We start from the raw sequence: 14,942 nt of genomic DNA on the forward strand, positions 1-14,942 counted from the left end.
TTCATCTTTCTCAAGGAAGTTATTCAGGGATGTTTGCATGTGAAAGCAGTAAACCTACATGTAGACCAAAGGAAAATCTGGGAAGGGTTTTTTTTTTTTTGTTTCCAGTAATAGTCCTATTTGAGGCCTCTGAGCAAGAGAATTTAGGCAAAATTACAAATATTATTTGATTACTTCTTAATGGGAACAACAATTCTGCTTAAATGGATGTCTTTATGTGATTTTTTTTGTGCTTGGATTTTTTTGTCTCACTCTTCTGCTGTTTGTTTGCCCCTCGTGCCTTTCAGTAGCAGTGATGCATGCAGAATTGCTTCACTACCTATTCCTAGCTGTTGTTTTATCTCCTTCCATGTTGGTTACTGTTGGGCCTTTACTTTGAGGTCAGTCTGCTGTCCTAGGCACTTGGAAAGCAGCATACACAGTTTCTAACTCAGTGTAGCTAGCACCTCTCCTGACTCCATGGCTCTGATCAGTAGCACAATGGACTGTGCAGCTCCTCATACAGCAGCATTACTATTCAAGTAAAACTGACTTCTGTTCATTGTAAATTCCTCTTAATGATGGCAGCTACCCATCGAAGTGTCCCAAGCAAGAGAATTTCACCATATCATTAATTGTTATACTGTTAGCATCAGCATTTTATAAACAGCTTTGCATGTTACTGTTACATGTTGAAAAGTGAAGGAGAGTTATTGTAACAGTGAAAAGGTGCATGCCGGCTCACTTTGCATTAAATGTCTGTGCTCTTTACAACAGTACTAAATGGGTGGATGGAACATGTCTGAGTAGGGGGGTGATTTAGCCAAAAAACTTAGCAATAACCAGACCACAATTTCATGTTCTGAGTCATATAGTCTTAGACCAATGCAGATCTTGCTATCATAAACCCTGATCTGTGGTGGGAGAACTAGAGATTTCAGGGCCTGAACTGAACAGGTCTCATTCTTTTCCAGTATTAGGTTGGTCATTTATGATGTGGTGGGTGTTGAGGTTTGTATTATTGTATTGTGTACGAGCCTGAGTCATGGACCAGGATCCCATTGTGCTGCTGTATTTCTCTCTTCCCTCACGTGTTGCCATCTTTGCCCCATCTCTTCGTTCAGGGTAAATTGTGGTGTAACTCCACATGTCACTGCCCTGATTTCATCCATTTCACTTTTCACTTTGGTATTTGGGACGGTGGTATAAAAATCTGCTTAATGTATTGATTTTCTTTGTATTGCAGACTGGGAGTAACCTCAGACTCACATCCAGGCCTAGGACAGTTAACACAACTAACTCTTCCACCACAGAGAGTATCTATCAGAATTACAGCGTACAGAACATGCAAAATAATGTTAATTATGTAACAATACAAAAGGAAAGAGACAAGTCCTAGTTTAGCTGTTGTCTGTATCAAGAATGTCTAAAAAATCCTGGCACTATTCTTAAATGGGTTAGAAATCCTACCTCTTCCAAAAGTTCTGTCCTTCTGGTCAGCAAGACTTGGCTTTGATCCACCTATTGCAGATTCCTCTCAGTTTTGCTAACTCATTTTTGCTGACTTACTTTTATGTGGTTGGCCTTCATAATCGGAGGAGTTCTCTTATTATCTTCATCACTCAGGAGAACAGAGGTAGAGAGAGAGTGGGGTTCAACATGCTCTAGTAAATGTTCTCTCTCTCTCAATGTCCATAAGTACCTTTAACGTCTGAAATTTTAAGGCCCAAGCTTCAAAAACATTCATCAAAATTCCATGTGTAAACTAGCGCCTCGGGCATACAAAATGAGTACTTGTGTGCCTAGGTGCCGGCCGTCTGTGAAAACATGAGAATTGCATTTTGACTGTTGTACTGACCCTGGATCCTGTTGTGGAAACAAGTGAAACTAAAGATCCTCAAAACACATAAGGATAGGGAGCCCCATATTACAGAAATGTGCTACTTGTCTAGCTGGCAAAATTAAAAGAAGTTTTACTAGGTAGGAAGAATGGTTTACGTTCAGAATTGGCAACTTGGAATTGGTAGCAGCTGTTTTAACATATTTCCTCTGACTTTTTTTTTAATTATTCTGATTTGTATAGACCGTACATATGTAATGACAGAAGTCTAATAAATGAATTTGAACTTGTAAGTGGGAATGAATGATGGGCAATGTTCAAAAATTTAGTTCATTAAGCATCTAAAAACCATGAATGTTTGTCTGAAGCTGTATCCAGACCTATTTGGGCATATAATTATTTGACCACTTAGAAATCAATGGCTATGCAGTGCTTAGATATTTGTGTTAAGTGCTTGGAGGACTTCAGGATTGAGCAACATAAAAATACAAAGGGCCAGATTGTGGGCAGCCTGTGCAACAGCAAAAAGGGGAGAAACTTCCTCTTAATATCCTTATGCAGCCTTCCTTGCATCTTGGTATGTGGAGACAAGTGGAGGTAATTGTTGTTGGTTTAGTATTGGGAACAAACAGCTCACAAGAACAGACTTTGTTATAACTAGAGCTGGTTGAAACTTGGAATTTCCATTCTGAGGATTCCAGTTCCATTCTGATTTAGAATATCTAAAAATTCCAAAATGTTCCCATAGAAAGGAAATGTTTAAAAAAATTTCATTTTGAAAAAATCAGAACATTTCTGTTCAGTTTCTTTGAAGCCAAGCAAAGTGGTTGGCTGCCCTGCTGAAGGGGGGAAGGATCTGGGGGAATCGCCCAGAATTGGGGGGTGTCTCCTGTTGTGGGACAAGGAGCCTAAAAGCTCTGAGAAGCCCCAGCTTCAGCTGGGGGTGCTTGGCTTCCAGCTGTATGGCGGGGCAAGAGCGCCACTGCTGACTAAACGGCTTTTGAGAAAAAGTGATTGTCTGATCAGGAAGTGGTCAAGATTCAGGGACAGTATTTGTCCGTTTGTGGTTGGTTTTTTCTACTGTATATCCATTTTATTTTGTTCAGAGGAAGATCTAACAGTAGCCACTACAGTAGATTGATCATGACCCCTTTCAGGAAAGAGGTATTTGCATTTGGATCCCTGATCCAGATTATGTGCTGGGACTGGAAAATAAAATTTCAGTTGCTTGCCATTGTTTCTGCATGTCGCACCATTATTATGTACTTGCGCGCGCACACACAGACTTATGGTGATATATTGACTGCGTCAGTTTCTTAGCTAGCTGGTGCTCTAGTTCCTCCTGGTCAGCTGCCACTATGGCCTGCTGCCACCATGGCACCAGACAGCTGAGTGGAGCAGCAGAAGCAGCAGTGGACAGAATTCCAGCTAGTCAATACAGTACGGTGCTTTGCACAAGAAGCTGGGCCTCAGGATTTTTCCAGCCTGTGGGCCCTGTAGCCGCATCCCAGAGGCATAAGGTACCAGGACTCTGCCCTCCAACTTCCTGCCTTACAGGTAATGTCAACAGCTGCAGCTCACTCTGGGCCCAGTGGGGTTGATATTTAAGCAGTGGGACAATTCCATGAACTAGAGGGAGAGTAAGAGATCTGAGGTTGAGGGGGTTCGTGTGTGTGTGTGTGTGTGTGTGTGTGTGTGTGTGTGTGTGTGTGTGTGTGTGAGAGAGAGGAAAGCAGAGACTTAATGAGAGATGAGGCATTCTTTGGGTGCTGGGGCAAAGAAGGGGAGCTGGCTGATTGCTGGGGAGGGCATTACGGGCAAAGTTAATAGGGAATGAAGGTGGTTGAGTAATGGGGGGGGCAGGTCCCTAACAGTACAACTTTAAAATGAAGTCTCCACTTTGGCCTGCCGGCCTAGCCATTGAGCTGAAAATGTGGCAAAACAGCCTCACCTTTAGTTTTGGAACCTAACTTTTAAGAACACACAAAAAGAAAAAATAATATATATTGAACTATTTGTTTTGAAATAGCTTCACGTATTCTTAAACTAAGGAAATTACATCTGCTGTTTGTCTTTTTATGGGGGAGGATTCCTTGGTGCCCTCTCCATTTGTATAGGTTTGCACGCTTCTCTCACATGGTTCCACTGTTCTTTCCAGATACATATCAGAAGGGCAAGATGGGTAGTTGTTTCTCCACATTGGCAGCCCTCCTACAACATTGCATTGAATGTCAACGATACGTTGATATCACAAAGCTGTAGGCAGCATTCTCACTGCCTCTCACTCGGCTACCTCAGTGTCTCTCAGAAGTAGGCACCTGGATGGATAACAGTCAGTTCATAGTTAACCCAAGTAAGATGCAGTGATGCTGGTGGGTAAGGGGACAGCTTGTAGATTTAGCAGAATCCATGACCACTCCATTAGTCTAAGGGGGAATATAATAGGATGCCACTTTGCCCCTATTTGCTGGTACTGCAGAAACCTGCTTAGACTCCATTGGTTGGCTCTCCACACAGTGCTGTTTGTTTCAGATCCCTCCACCACTACCTTTATAGTTTTGTGTGGCAATACTATTTACAGTGTGCCTTGTTTCCTCAGCTCTTTTTGCAGGGCCCAAAAGAAGACGACAGTCTCCCTTCCTAGAGATCTCTCTGACCCTGGACTCAGTTAGCCTTACTCCTCCCCTTTGCACTTCCTGTTTGTGCCTTTTTATCAGTCCTCAGCTGATGGAGTAATTAATCTTTAGCTCACTGTTATCCTGATTAGTTAATTACATTTCATTCCCCAGTCAGCCTTCTCACGGGGGGGTGGGGGCCAAATCGTGCCAGAGTGCAGGCTCACCTGTTAGTCCCTGTGTCACAGTGTAGGGAATTATCTTTTAATTGTCAGAGAGGTGCACAGTTTGGGATCTAAACTTGGATTCCCAGGTTGCTGTTGCTGTCTCCATTTGGCAAAAAGACTGTACTGATTTCTTGTGGATGAAGAATTGGCTACAATGAGCCATGTCTTTGTTATTTCAGGGCTAGCCAACTACAGTGGGGCCTGAGGATGACGAGCTATTTAAAACGAGTGCTCAGCTGTGGGACAGTCTACCACCTAAAATCACATTGAATTCCCGTCTTGTCATTTTTAGATCACACTGCAGGAACTCCTTTACCACTTCCATTGCACCAACTAAATCCTGAATGGCCAGATTGATAGCTGAGCTCAAGGAAGCCCTTTGGAGAAGTTACTTCCTCTGTAACATCTCCCATTATCTTATCTCCCACCTGCCCTCAGATTAAGTTGGCATGCAGCCTTGGCATTCGTTTAGATGGCAAAAGAGCTATTCAAGCAAAAACAGAAGTCCCCTTCCATCTCCTTCAGGCCAGAAGACTGCCTCGTTCTGTTGAACTGAGAGTTGGTAATGGTGATTTCAATCTGTGACCGCCAGGCTTGCTTACTGTAACTCTTCAGAGTGAGGCATGACGCCTAAAAAAGCTCCAGCTGCTACAAAACCCAGCAGCCTGTTTGCTTAGCTTCACAAGTGGTCATAAACACATCACCCTAATCTCTACATTTACTCCCTATTAAATACAGACACCAGTTCAAGATCTCTGTCCTGTAAATCAAAATCCTCTCTCTCCTAGTTACCTGAGAGAGTGCCCCACCTTTCCTGACCATGCAGTCTGACAGCTATGTTCTACTGAAACCCTAAAACTGAAGAGAGAAACTTATGCGCATGGGAGACAGAACTTTCTCAAGAGTTGGATCTAGATGATGGAACTCACTCTCATGAGGGACAAGAATGACCACACAAGTAACCACTTTCCACAGCTACATGCAGAACATTTGACAGTTTTCTCTGTTTCTATACACATATACAAAAGACTCAATCACACACACACACTTAAACACTGTATGAATTATTTGAACTATTTCTCCTGGAGACTGGAAGAGGGAAAAAATAATGCATAATTTAACTACTGAGAAGACACTCAGATACTATGGAGTTGGGGGTCTGAATGCCAACCTAGGCCTGAAAAACTTCAGAGAAAATGACACCTGCATAAGAATTCCAAGATCAACTTTTCAGCTGAAGATCTAGTGCAAAAGTTATTGTATCACAGACCGAATAAAAGGTATGGGTTAAAGAACATAAGATCGGGTGTGGGAGCAGCAAGAATCAGATTGCCTTTGCAGAATGAGAATTCAGTTTTGCATCATTCCCTAAATACCACCTCCAAGATCTCTACAGCTCTCTGGAGGGGCTATGACAGTCTTGAAGGGTATTTAGTGCCACTAGTCAGGATGAATCTGTGATAATATCTTGTTAATTTACAGTGCAGTAGTACAGAGCTGGCTGAGTGGGAAGCAAGCGCAGAGGGTCAGCTTATTTACCTTGTTTTCCAGTTTATAGTTAGAATTTGTTGGACTTTTGAATATAACTATTTGTTCTAAAATGAAGAGGGAAATTGTGCTGGCAGGCACTCAAAGGGTTAACACAGTTGGTCTCTCAATACAGAGAAGTAATGCTGGTGCTGAGTCACTTCTGAGTTCTGTCGACTACAGCTGCAACCATATGGGCCTTCTCTGGTCCCCACTCCTGCCTGCCCTACCCCATGACAGCAGACAGGGAAGGGGAGGAGGAAGAGTGAGTGAAGAGTGAGCATTTGTGGTTGGTGCTATCTGGCAGCTGGGGAAGGCAATGCAGGCAGTACCTTAAGCTCTTTGACAGGGTTCAGGTGGGCAGAGGTCTGGCTCTTCCCCATTTCCAAGATCTGGGAGTCTGCAGAAGCCTTGTCATCCTCCCAGGAAGTTTCTCTGTAGCCCTGTGGTCCAGTCTGAGTCTGCTTTCATCACTGGCTTGCTTCAAAGCAAAAACCATTGGACTCCAGCAAGTCCCTGCTCAGCTAAACTAACAGCTGTCGGAACATTTTTGGAGGTATTAAGATGTCCCAGTTTCTCAGTCATTGTACTGGACTCATGGGACAAAACTGACCCCTTGTGGTATGAAATCTATAACCTTGCTTTTCATACACTCTGGGCCAGATTCATAAAGGGAATTGGGTGCCAAACTGCCACTATATGGGAGCAGCTTCGACAACAGAGATTGAGAGAATCCACATCAGAATGCCCCAAGGCCAGTGGTTACAGCAGGCGGGAGATGTTTGCTCAAATTCTTTCTTCTCCATCAGGTAGAGGGAGGAATTGAACCTAGGTCTCCCCTATCCTGTCTGAGTAACCTCATCACTGGGCTCATGGTTATAAGGAAGGAGGCCTCCACCCACCACCAGCACTCGCACAAGAACTGCCTTATGAACTTGACTTCAGGAGAGAATTTAGAGGTGCACATCACTAGCAGACATAGATGCCTCACTCCAGCTCTGTGCTGGATGGAGTGGAGGAGCAGCCTCAAACTCCGCACTGGCTGGAGCAAAGAAGCAGCTCCCACAAGGGAGAAGCAGCCCCGAGCTCCACTCCGGCCAGAGCAGAGGGGCAGCCCTCCCCCAGGCCTGCACCAGCTGGGCTCCTGGCTGGAGAGGAGCAGCCCTGGCCAACTTGCTAGGGCCCGTCTCCATTACCCTCAGTCCATCAGGGACGGGAAGAGATGGGGCCACACAGGACATGCAGTGGCAGCTGTGCCAGGGAAGGCTTAGCTTCTTATTCAGATAAGAGTATTTATTATTATTATTATTATTATTATGTAATTTAGTGTTGTTATTATCGTGTTTATGTGTTTATGGCTGGTAAGGGGGTGGGTTGGGAGGAGGGGGGCATGTTTTACTTAGTGTTAACTAGTGGGGCTTTCACGTAAAAAGGTTGGGAACCGCTGAGCTAGTCTGTCTGTCTTTGTGCTTATCTGTTCTGTGTGATAGAAACGAAACAAGATGTGGTTAGTTTACTTAATCCTAAATTATTGCCCACATTTTGTGAGGGTAGTGATCAGACTGACATGCATCACTTTTGAGCTGCATTAGATAGGTACAGTTGGTTTGGTGCAGGGTAGCAGATCAGTATTCAGTGCTGATTCTGTGCTGGGCACTGACAGGAGTAAAACATGTTCTTTGCCCTTTTGCTTTCTTTGGAATGGGCTCCAAAAAGTCTCAAGGGTTCTTTGTTTTAACTGGAGCTCTTGGGATGAACCGTCCATCTTTTCATAATTTCACTTCACACGCTTTTTTGACAAGACTAGACTTCTTCTTAGGAGATCATGACAGGCAGTTAATGTCAAATTCTGTATGGGCCTTTATTTCTAAGTGCAGGTCTATGCTGGAAACTTTAGCCAGCATAGTAATATTAGTTAGGGTTGTGTGTGTGTGTGTGTGTGTGTGTGTGTGTGTGTGTGTGTGTGTGTTGTTAGTTTGTTGGATTTTTGTGTGTGTGTGTGTGTGTGTGTGTGATATTTCTATCCTGAAAAAGGCCCTAGTGTATAGTCAGTTATATGGCCAAAAAGTCCTTTTGCCAGTTTAGATTTTTTCCCTTGGGCAACTGGTATAAGCTATACTGGCAAGTGTACTATTTGCTGATATAAGTTGTGTCTAAATTAGGAGCATGTTTACACTCAAGCTGGAGGTGTAATTTCCATCTTGTGTAGACATACCTGTGCTAGCGCTAATTGAGCTAGTGCACAAAAATAACGGGGTAGCCATGCTAAACACAGGGCCCAAGCATAATTTTTTCGGGCCCAGTACAAACTTGTAACCCTCCCACACACATACCACAATCCCTCATCCCATACATACAATCTCATGAGCCATGAAATTTTTTTTCCTCATGGTAATGGGGGTTGCAGCCTGGGCCAGGCCCTCTGGATCCTGGTAAAGTGTACCCTTTCCCCCCCTTATGGGTGGGTTCCGGCTGGAACTAGGGGTCTTGGGGCTGCAGCTGCATCCCCTGGCTTGAAGTGGTTTCTGTCATATACATGGCTTACAGTTTGGTTCAATGGCTCTCAGCATCCATGGATGGAAATATTTATTCTCTTAATTCTTTGTTTCTTATGTCACAGCAGAGGGAAGAGCAGGAATCTGATATGGATTCCTCCTGTCTTAAGGAAATGTCTCAAGATATTATCTGATCCACATGGGGGACTCTTGTGGTTTTCACTCATCCTGCATACAAACATCTACTATTTTCCCACCTCTGTGATTCTTAGGCATCTATGATATGAATATAACATTTGGTGGAATTATTTTGTCACCCCATCTATCTGACTCCTCTTACCATCATTAGCCCCACTCCTTCCTGCCACAGTCTACTTATACAAGACATAGGTATGGGGTTTCTTCCAGGACAGAAAACTGACTTGAACATTTTCTCTCTAACTCTCCCATATAGTCCATCCTGAGGTGACACTGAGTCTAGACAGCAGTGGGATTTCTGTGTACAAAGCTCCTGCAGGGAAAAAAGCTGTACTGATCTCCTGGGTTCCAGCTGGAGACCCATACCAATGGGGTAGTAACTGTCCTAAATATACACAGGGTCAACAGCATCCACATTAATAGTGTGACTTGCTTTATCTAGCATCCAGCAGGGACATGGAACAAGACCATATAATGCTTACGAGACAAGTATTTTTGTAGTAACTGGTTTTAATTTTTAGTTGTAACTCCACTCCTTGCTCATCAACTCAGACAAGTGGCTACTTAACCTGCAATGTAGATTGACAATGAGTTGTAAACCCTTATGTTTTGAGTCCTGGCTACCCTGAGAGACCCTCTCTCTCTATAGGCATTTTTGTGGCAACTGAGATCAGCTGATTCCTATTTTGAGTCAGTTAGTATGAATTTATGTCTAAAGGCTGCTGGAAAGATTTACTCAGTGAAGAACGGTCAGCTCTGGAACTCACGTCCCACATTTATCTGCCACATCCAAAGACTGTTATCCATCAAGGCCCAGTGCAAAGTCCACCTATTTTCCAAGCCATTTGTCTGCGGCCTGTGGAAGTATTTATTTATGCTTCGATCTAGCATGTGGAAAATCTGATTTTGTTTAGCTAACGTTCATTAGATTCAGTTGTTTAAATTGGTGCACATGTCCAGAGATGGAAATGAAGGGGCACAGTAAAAAATAATTAACTAAAATAAGAAAGTGCCAGCTAAAATGGTGGGAAGCTGTGCAGGAGGGTTGTCAGGGAATTCAGAAACTCACTGTTCCAACATGCTCCATAACACCTTCATAGAGGGAATAGAGCAACAGGGATATTCTTTAATGGTTCTAAAGTGAAGTGGATATGTTTTAATTTGCCCTCCTACAGAACTGCCTACATTTTCCATAAAGTGCTCATTGTAGCTTCTGGGAAGAACTGATGCCAAAATCTCCCCTTTGTTTTTGAGTTTTCATCAGCAGAAGCAATTTGCCTGTTGCTCCCTTAACCAGGTATCACAGGTCCACCGAGTGCATGCTCTGGCTGGAAATCTGGAGTGCAATCCTGGCCCAGCTGAAGTCTAAGGGAGTTCTGCCACTGACAACGCTGTACCTAAGATTTCACCCCTGCTTTCTAAAATATTTAAAATTCTCAACTAGGAAGAGGAGAGTTTGAGTTGGTGATACTCTGGGAAGTGGTGAAAGTCAGACTTACTGATGTTAATACAATGGGATGCATTTTGTTTGCTCACACTGAGTTCTGCTGTTAATTTATGATTATGGATACAAGTGGGAGTCACTGAATTCTGTTCTCTACCCCTATTATTCTATGCAACCTAATGACAACACGAAGGTCAGTGAATTCAGAATTAAGGCTGACCCAGCATTGTTGCAATGTGCTAGGATGCATGTATTAGCATCTGACTGAATGCAGAATGTTTCCGGGAAGGAGAGTGGAAATTGCTGCATGCTGGTGCACACTGTTGTTTGGAAACAGCTGGCTCAGGACCAACTATCAAAAGTCACTGAGAATATTATTGCCTCATATTATGTCATCATCGGCCAATGCTGGACCTCCTGGTTCAGCATTTGCGGATAGCACGTGTCCCTGATTGTAATATTTTTTAAAGCATACTATATTTAATTCCTTTTCTGGCGATAAGTCACTCACATACAACATCATGACTATTACCCACACATTGGCCCATCCCTCTCTTCCTTACCAAATGCTCTAAGCAACTACCTCTCATACGCAGAGATCCAGCACTCCTCCTCTCACTCTGCTGTGCATCAAACACCCACACACCACTCCATGTCAATTGCCCGCCAGAACTTATGCTTGTTACTTTTCTCTTCATTTTGGTTCTCTCCTTCCAGAATTTTCTGAGGATGAAATCATCTCCCCTACGCTCCATTATTTCCTCACAAGACTTTCTTACTGTCTTTTCATCATTGTTCCCATTTGATGCTGCCCAGGACAATGCCCCGGTAACTCATTTGGAACCTAGACACCAACCACTCTTGGACACCGAAAAAGGCCTCGGTGCCCTGATCCCAGCTAGGTCTCAAGACACAGAAATGCCTTCCTGCCTCATCCCTGCCAGTATACAGCGAGAGGGAAATGCCCAGATGCTCCCTTGCTGTTTGTGCTGGCGTGTAAACTTGGGTTTGATACACTGTCTGGGCCTTTGCACGGTGGTTGTACCCTGAGGTGCAGTCACTGACATGTCCTTTGGCCTCCAGCAGATGTTAAATCTTGACATCACTGAGGCATTAAAGGTTAAAGTGTCTAGTCTGGACTATTTGAGTATCACTGGTGCTGCGAGGGTGAAGAAGAGGAATCTGAAGTTTCTCTCTCTAGTTCCCTTTCTGGAGAAGAGCAACAATGATAGTTCTGCCTTGTGCTTATAGCTTGGTTTCTGTTCATACTCCCTCTTCTGTGTTCCCTGAATTTCTGCAGAACATTTCTCTCTCTCCCGCTGGGGGCTGGAATCACAAAGAAACTTAGGGGTGGCGATGCTTGGTGTAATCACACTTAACATTTCAGCACCTAGAAAATCACAAAGCCTGAGCTGGGTGCCCAGTCTTCCTATACAGTGAATGGAGGGAAATAGGTGCCTCAGAATGGGATTCACAAAAGTCGGCACACTAGGCAGCTCCTGACCTAAGTTATCGAATGGGAGCTGTAAGGGACGTGTGCTAAGCCTCCTCCCGCCCTTTGGAGAATGGGGGCCTAAGTCCAGCCTGCAGGGATGTGCCTCTTTTCGCTTGGGAGTCTCAGCAGCAACCCTCACTTGACACTAGGCACCTATGCCATTTTTGCAAGAAGCAGAAGTAGGAAGGGGAAAGGGAGGGAAGACCACCGCCCCCATAACGTTTAGCCCAGGGGCTAGGATACTCACTTCAGATGAGGGAGACCCGAGTTCAAATCCTCCCCTTCCAGCCGAGGGAGAGAAGGGATTTGAACAGGAAACTGCTAGCTCTGAGGTGAACGCCTCAACCACTGAGCTATGGGATAGTCCTACATGGGGTACCCTCAGTCTCTGCTGCTGAAGCTGTTCCACTGTAGATACATAATTTAAAAAGTCAATGGAGCAGGGGGACTGGATGCTGGATCTCCTACCTCCCTTGGGGTGTGCTCTAACCACCAGGCTACAGAGTCATTTTCCTGCTTGTGTTGCTCTCTCTGGCCCAATGATCCTTTCATGGTTTATCCACCATGAACAGCTTCAACAGGAGAGCCTGAGGGAGCCCCGCAGCAGAGCTCAGTGGCTAGGCTACTGGCCTGAGTGGTGGCAAGGCCCTGTTCAAATGTCTTCTCCCACGCAGGCAGAGGGAGGACTTGAACCAGAGGTCTCCCATGACCACACTGAGTACCTGAACCACTGGGCTAAAAGTTACAAAGGAAGTCATCCCTCCTCCCACCTAGTCACTTTGTGTAAGCTCATCTATAGGAGCCAGATCCAGTAGGCGAGCCCTGAGAATGCTTACCTGGTTGGGCTCCCCACCTGGCAAGTTAGGCATTCCTGTGTCTATCTTCTGGTTTGTGAATCGCTTTGGGGGCTAGGTGGAGTCCTGGTGCTTGGAGGGAAGCAGCAGTGTGCATGCTCAGGAGGCAGAAACAAGCTTTCAAACCCCACAGATCTCTTCTATAGTCTGGGAATGAGTTCTGTGGATCTCAAAAGCTTGTCTCTTTCACCAGCAGAAGAGGGTCCAGTAAACAATATTACCTCACCCACCTTGTCTTGTCTCTCTTAAAGATACCAGTCACTTTTGAAAACTTAGGACACAAAATTTAATAGGGATGAAACTAGGCCCTGCTTTCTTTTTCTATAAAATCAGGTGAAATTAAGTTTATCCTGATTACGTCTACTCAAGTCATTGCTCCTTCAAATGGCATCTATTAGGCTGGTTTTTGGTTTTGTGGGTTATTTTATTTATTTATTTATTTTTACTATTTGTATTACAGTATGCCAGGAGGTCCCATAATCTCTACAGTATGCCAGTGTCAATCTGCACCCATACTTCTGCACTATTTTATTATTCCATGAGTTTAACAGTGATATATTGCTGTGAATATCAGAAGTTGCAGAGTAAAGAAGAACTATTAATTCAGAGAGAGGGTGTAATCAGAACTCACCTTGAATATGATAGATTGTTTCCTATAGAGCAATCCTTAACAGATAGAAGTAAAATGTATAGAGAGCTGACAGGCAGGGTAGGAGGAAGTCTGCTGAAAACCCAGAAATTACCAGGCTGCTCATTCCTGAATCACAGCCCTCATATGCATTTGGGAAGAAGTGTAGAACTTTATAAGTACCATCCTTCATTCACATGTGAGGTTGTTAGCATATTTCTTTCCCCCAGCCACGTTGTCGCATGTTAGACAGTCACTTTCCTGTATTGCTCCCTTGCTTCTCTCCCCTTGTCAGGGAGAGTTTTCACTGGAATGTGTAAGAGAGGTTCTCAGGCTCTTTGTGCCTCATAGCTGTTCACCTCTCATGTTTTCTTTTTTCATTTCTTCTTCTTCTTTCACATCTGTCTCCATGGAGACCTGCTACCAAAAAAAAAAAAAAAAGAAAGAAAGCATATAACATATGCTTCTCTCTGTTACAGACAAGGCTAGGACAGCGAACACAGATATACACTATTTATTGACAGCAGCTGTCTCTCAGGATGATGACCTTAAAAATATTTATGAAAACACTTACTCTTTGAAAGACCCAGAACCAAGAACTCCAGTCACAGCTCAGCAAGTCTCTATCTAGGGAATGCTGGCTTTCAAATTCCAGCCTGGCTGCGTGAGGTGCCTGCCACCATAAGAACCTAAAGGTCTGCTGTACCAGAATGCCCCTGAAACCAGGGTCCCTGCTGCAGAATTTCATGCAGCTTGCCACATAACACATGGAACCTTTAAAAAAAAAAAAAAAAAAAAAAAAAGACACAAATTATGTCAATGTATGAATGGTTTTATCTACCTGGAATGAGCTCCAAGTTATTGGGACATTCTGGAGAACTCCAGGGCCTGATTCTCCATTGCCCTACCTCTGAGGTTGTCATTTATACCAGTCCAGAGCCAGCTGATGTATAACAGTAGCAAATTAGAGTTTTGAACTCTCTTTGCAGAGTTATAGGTGATGGTGCAAGATACAGGGCAACTGTGAATCAGACACCTAGATTTTTGGGGGGTTAAATATAAGAGAGATTGAGCTGTGTATTATTGTTAGGCTTAATGCAGTTGGTTTCTTGGTGGCAAGGCTAGATGCTATATTGTGTGTGCTTATTATACAGTCTTTTTTCCCCATGAGACAAAGTATTTAATATAGAACTGAAACCACTACCATTCTATAGAAATTAAACAGGTTTTTAAGAAATTACTTTGGAAACCTAGAGCATGTAACTGAGAACTATATTATCACTATAGAATTCTAAACAATCCCCTAGAATGTAACTGCTGATAGTGGCAAGAATAGTTTATTTCTTTATATACATTTTCAAATTGCACAGATGAGCTATATCTTATTTCTGAATGACCTCTAGGTCATAATTTCAAACAAACAACAGCCTGTGATGGGTTCACACAGGGCCCCCCTCTGCTCCAAAAAACCACTTGCAGACTTCAGCTTTGTGCTCCCGCCAGTGTGCTTTATTTACAGTTGCTACCCACCACAATCAATCAATCAGTCAATCAATCAATCAATACACAGTCTGGCCTAACTGCACCAGGGAACTCACTGTTCAAGGGATGCTCCCCTTTCTATTTCAGTTTTGCCCTTT

General features: G+C 43.8%; 1 protein-coding gene across 6 annotated transcripts in view; it reads left to right on the forward strand.

The window, feature by feature from the left end:
- LOC137151839 (cell surface glycoprotein CD200 receptor 1-B-like) overlaps positions 1-11,861 on the forward strand; it is a 32,030-nt gene extending 20,169 nt beyond the window's left edge. For 4 of the 6 annotated variants that reach the window (XM_067546331.1, XM_067546337.1, XM_067546332.1 and 1 more), the window contains one exon: positions 11,043-11,861. In XM_067546331.1, coding sequence (XP_067402432.1) covers positions 11,043-11,375 — 333 coding nt within the window. In that variant the 3' untranslated portion in view covers positions 11,376-11,861. Of the gene's footprint in view, positions 1-1,225; positions 2,781-11,042 lie in introns of those variants that run through there. The other 2 variants (XM_067546335.1, XM_067546336.1) reach the window with 1 other exon arrangement.
- The last annotated feature ends 3,081 nt before the right edge of the window (positions 11,862-14,942 follow it).

This window comes from Emydura macquarii, unplaced genomic scaffold, assembly GCF_026122565.2.
Source record: "Emydura macquarii macquarii isolate MOO-44397 ecotype Brisbane River unplaced genomic scaffold, CSIRO-AGI_Emac_v2 contig_1119, whole genome shotgun sequence".
NCBI lineage: Eukaryota > Metazoa > Chordata > Testudines > Chelidae > Emydura > Emydura macquarii.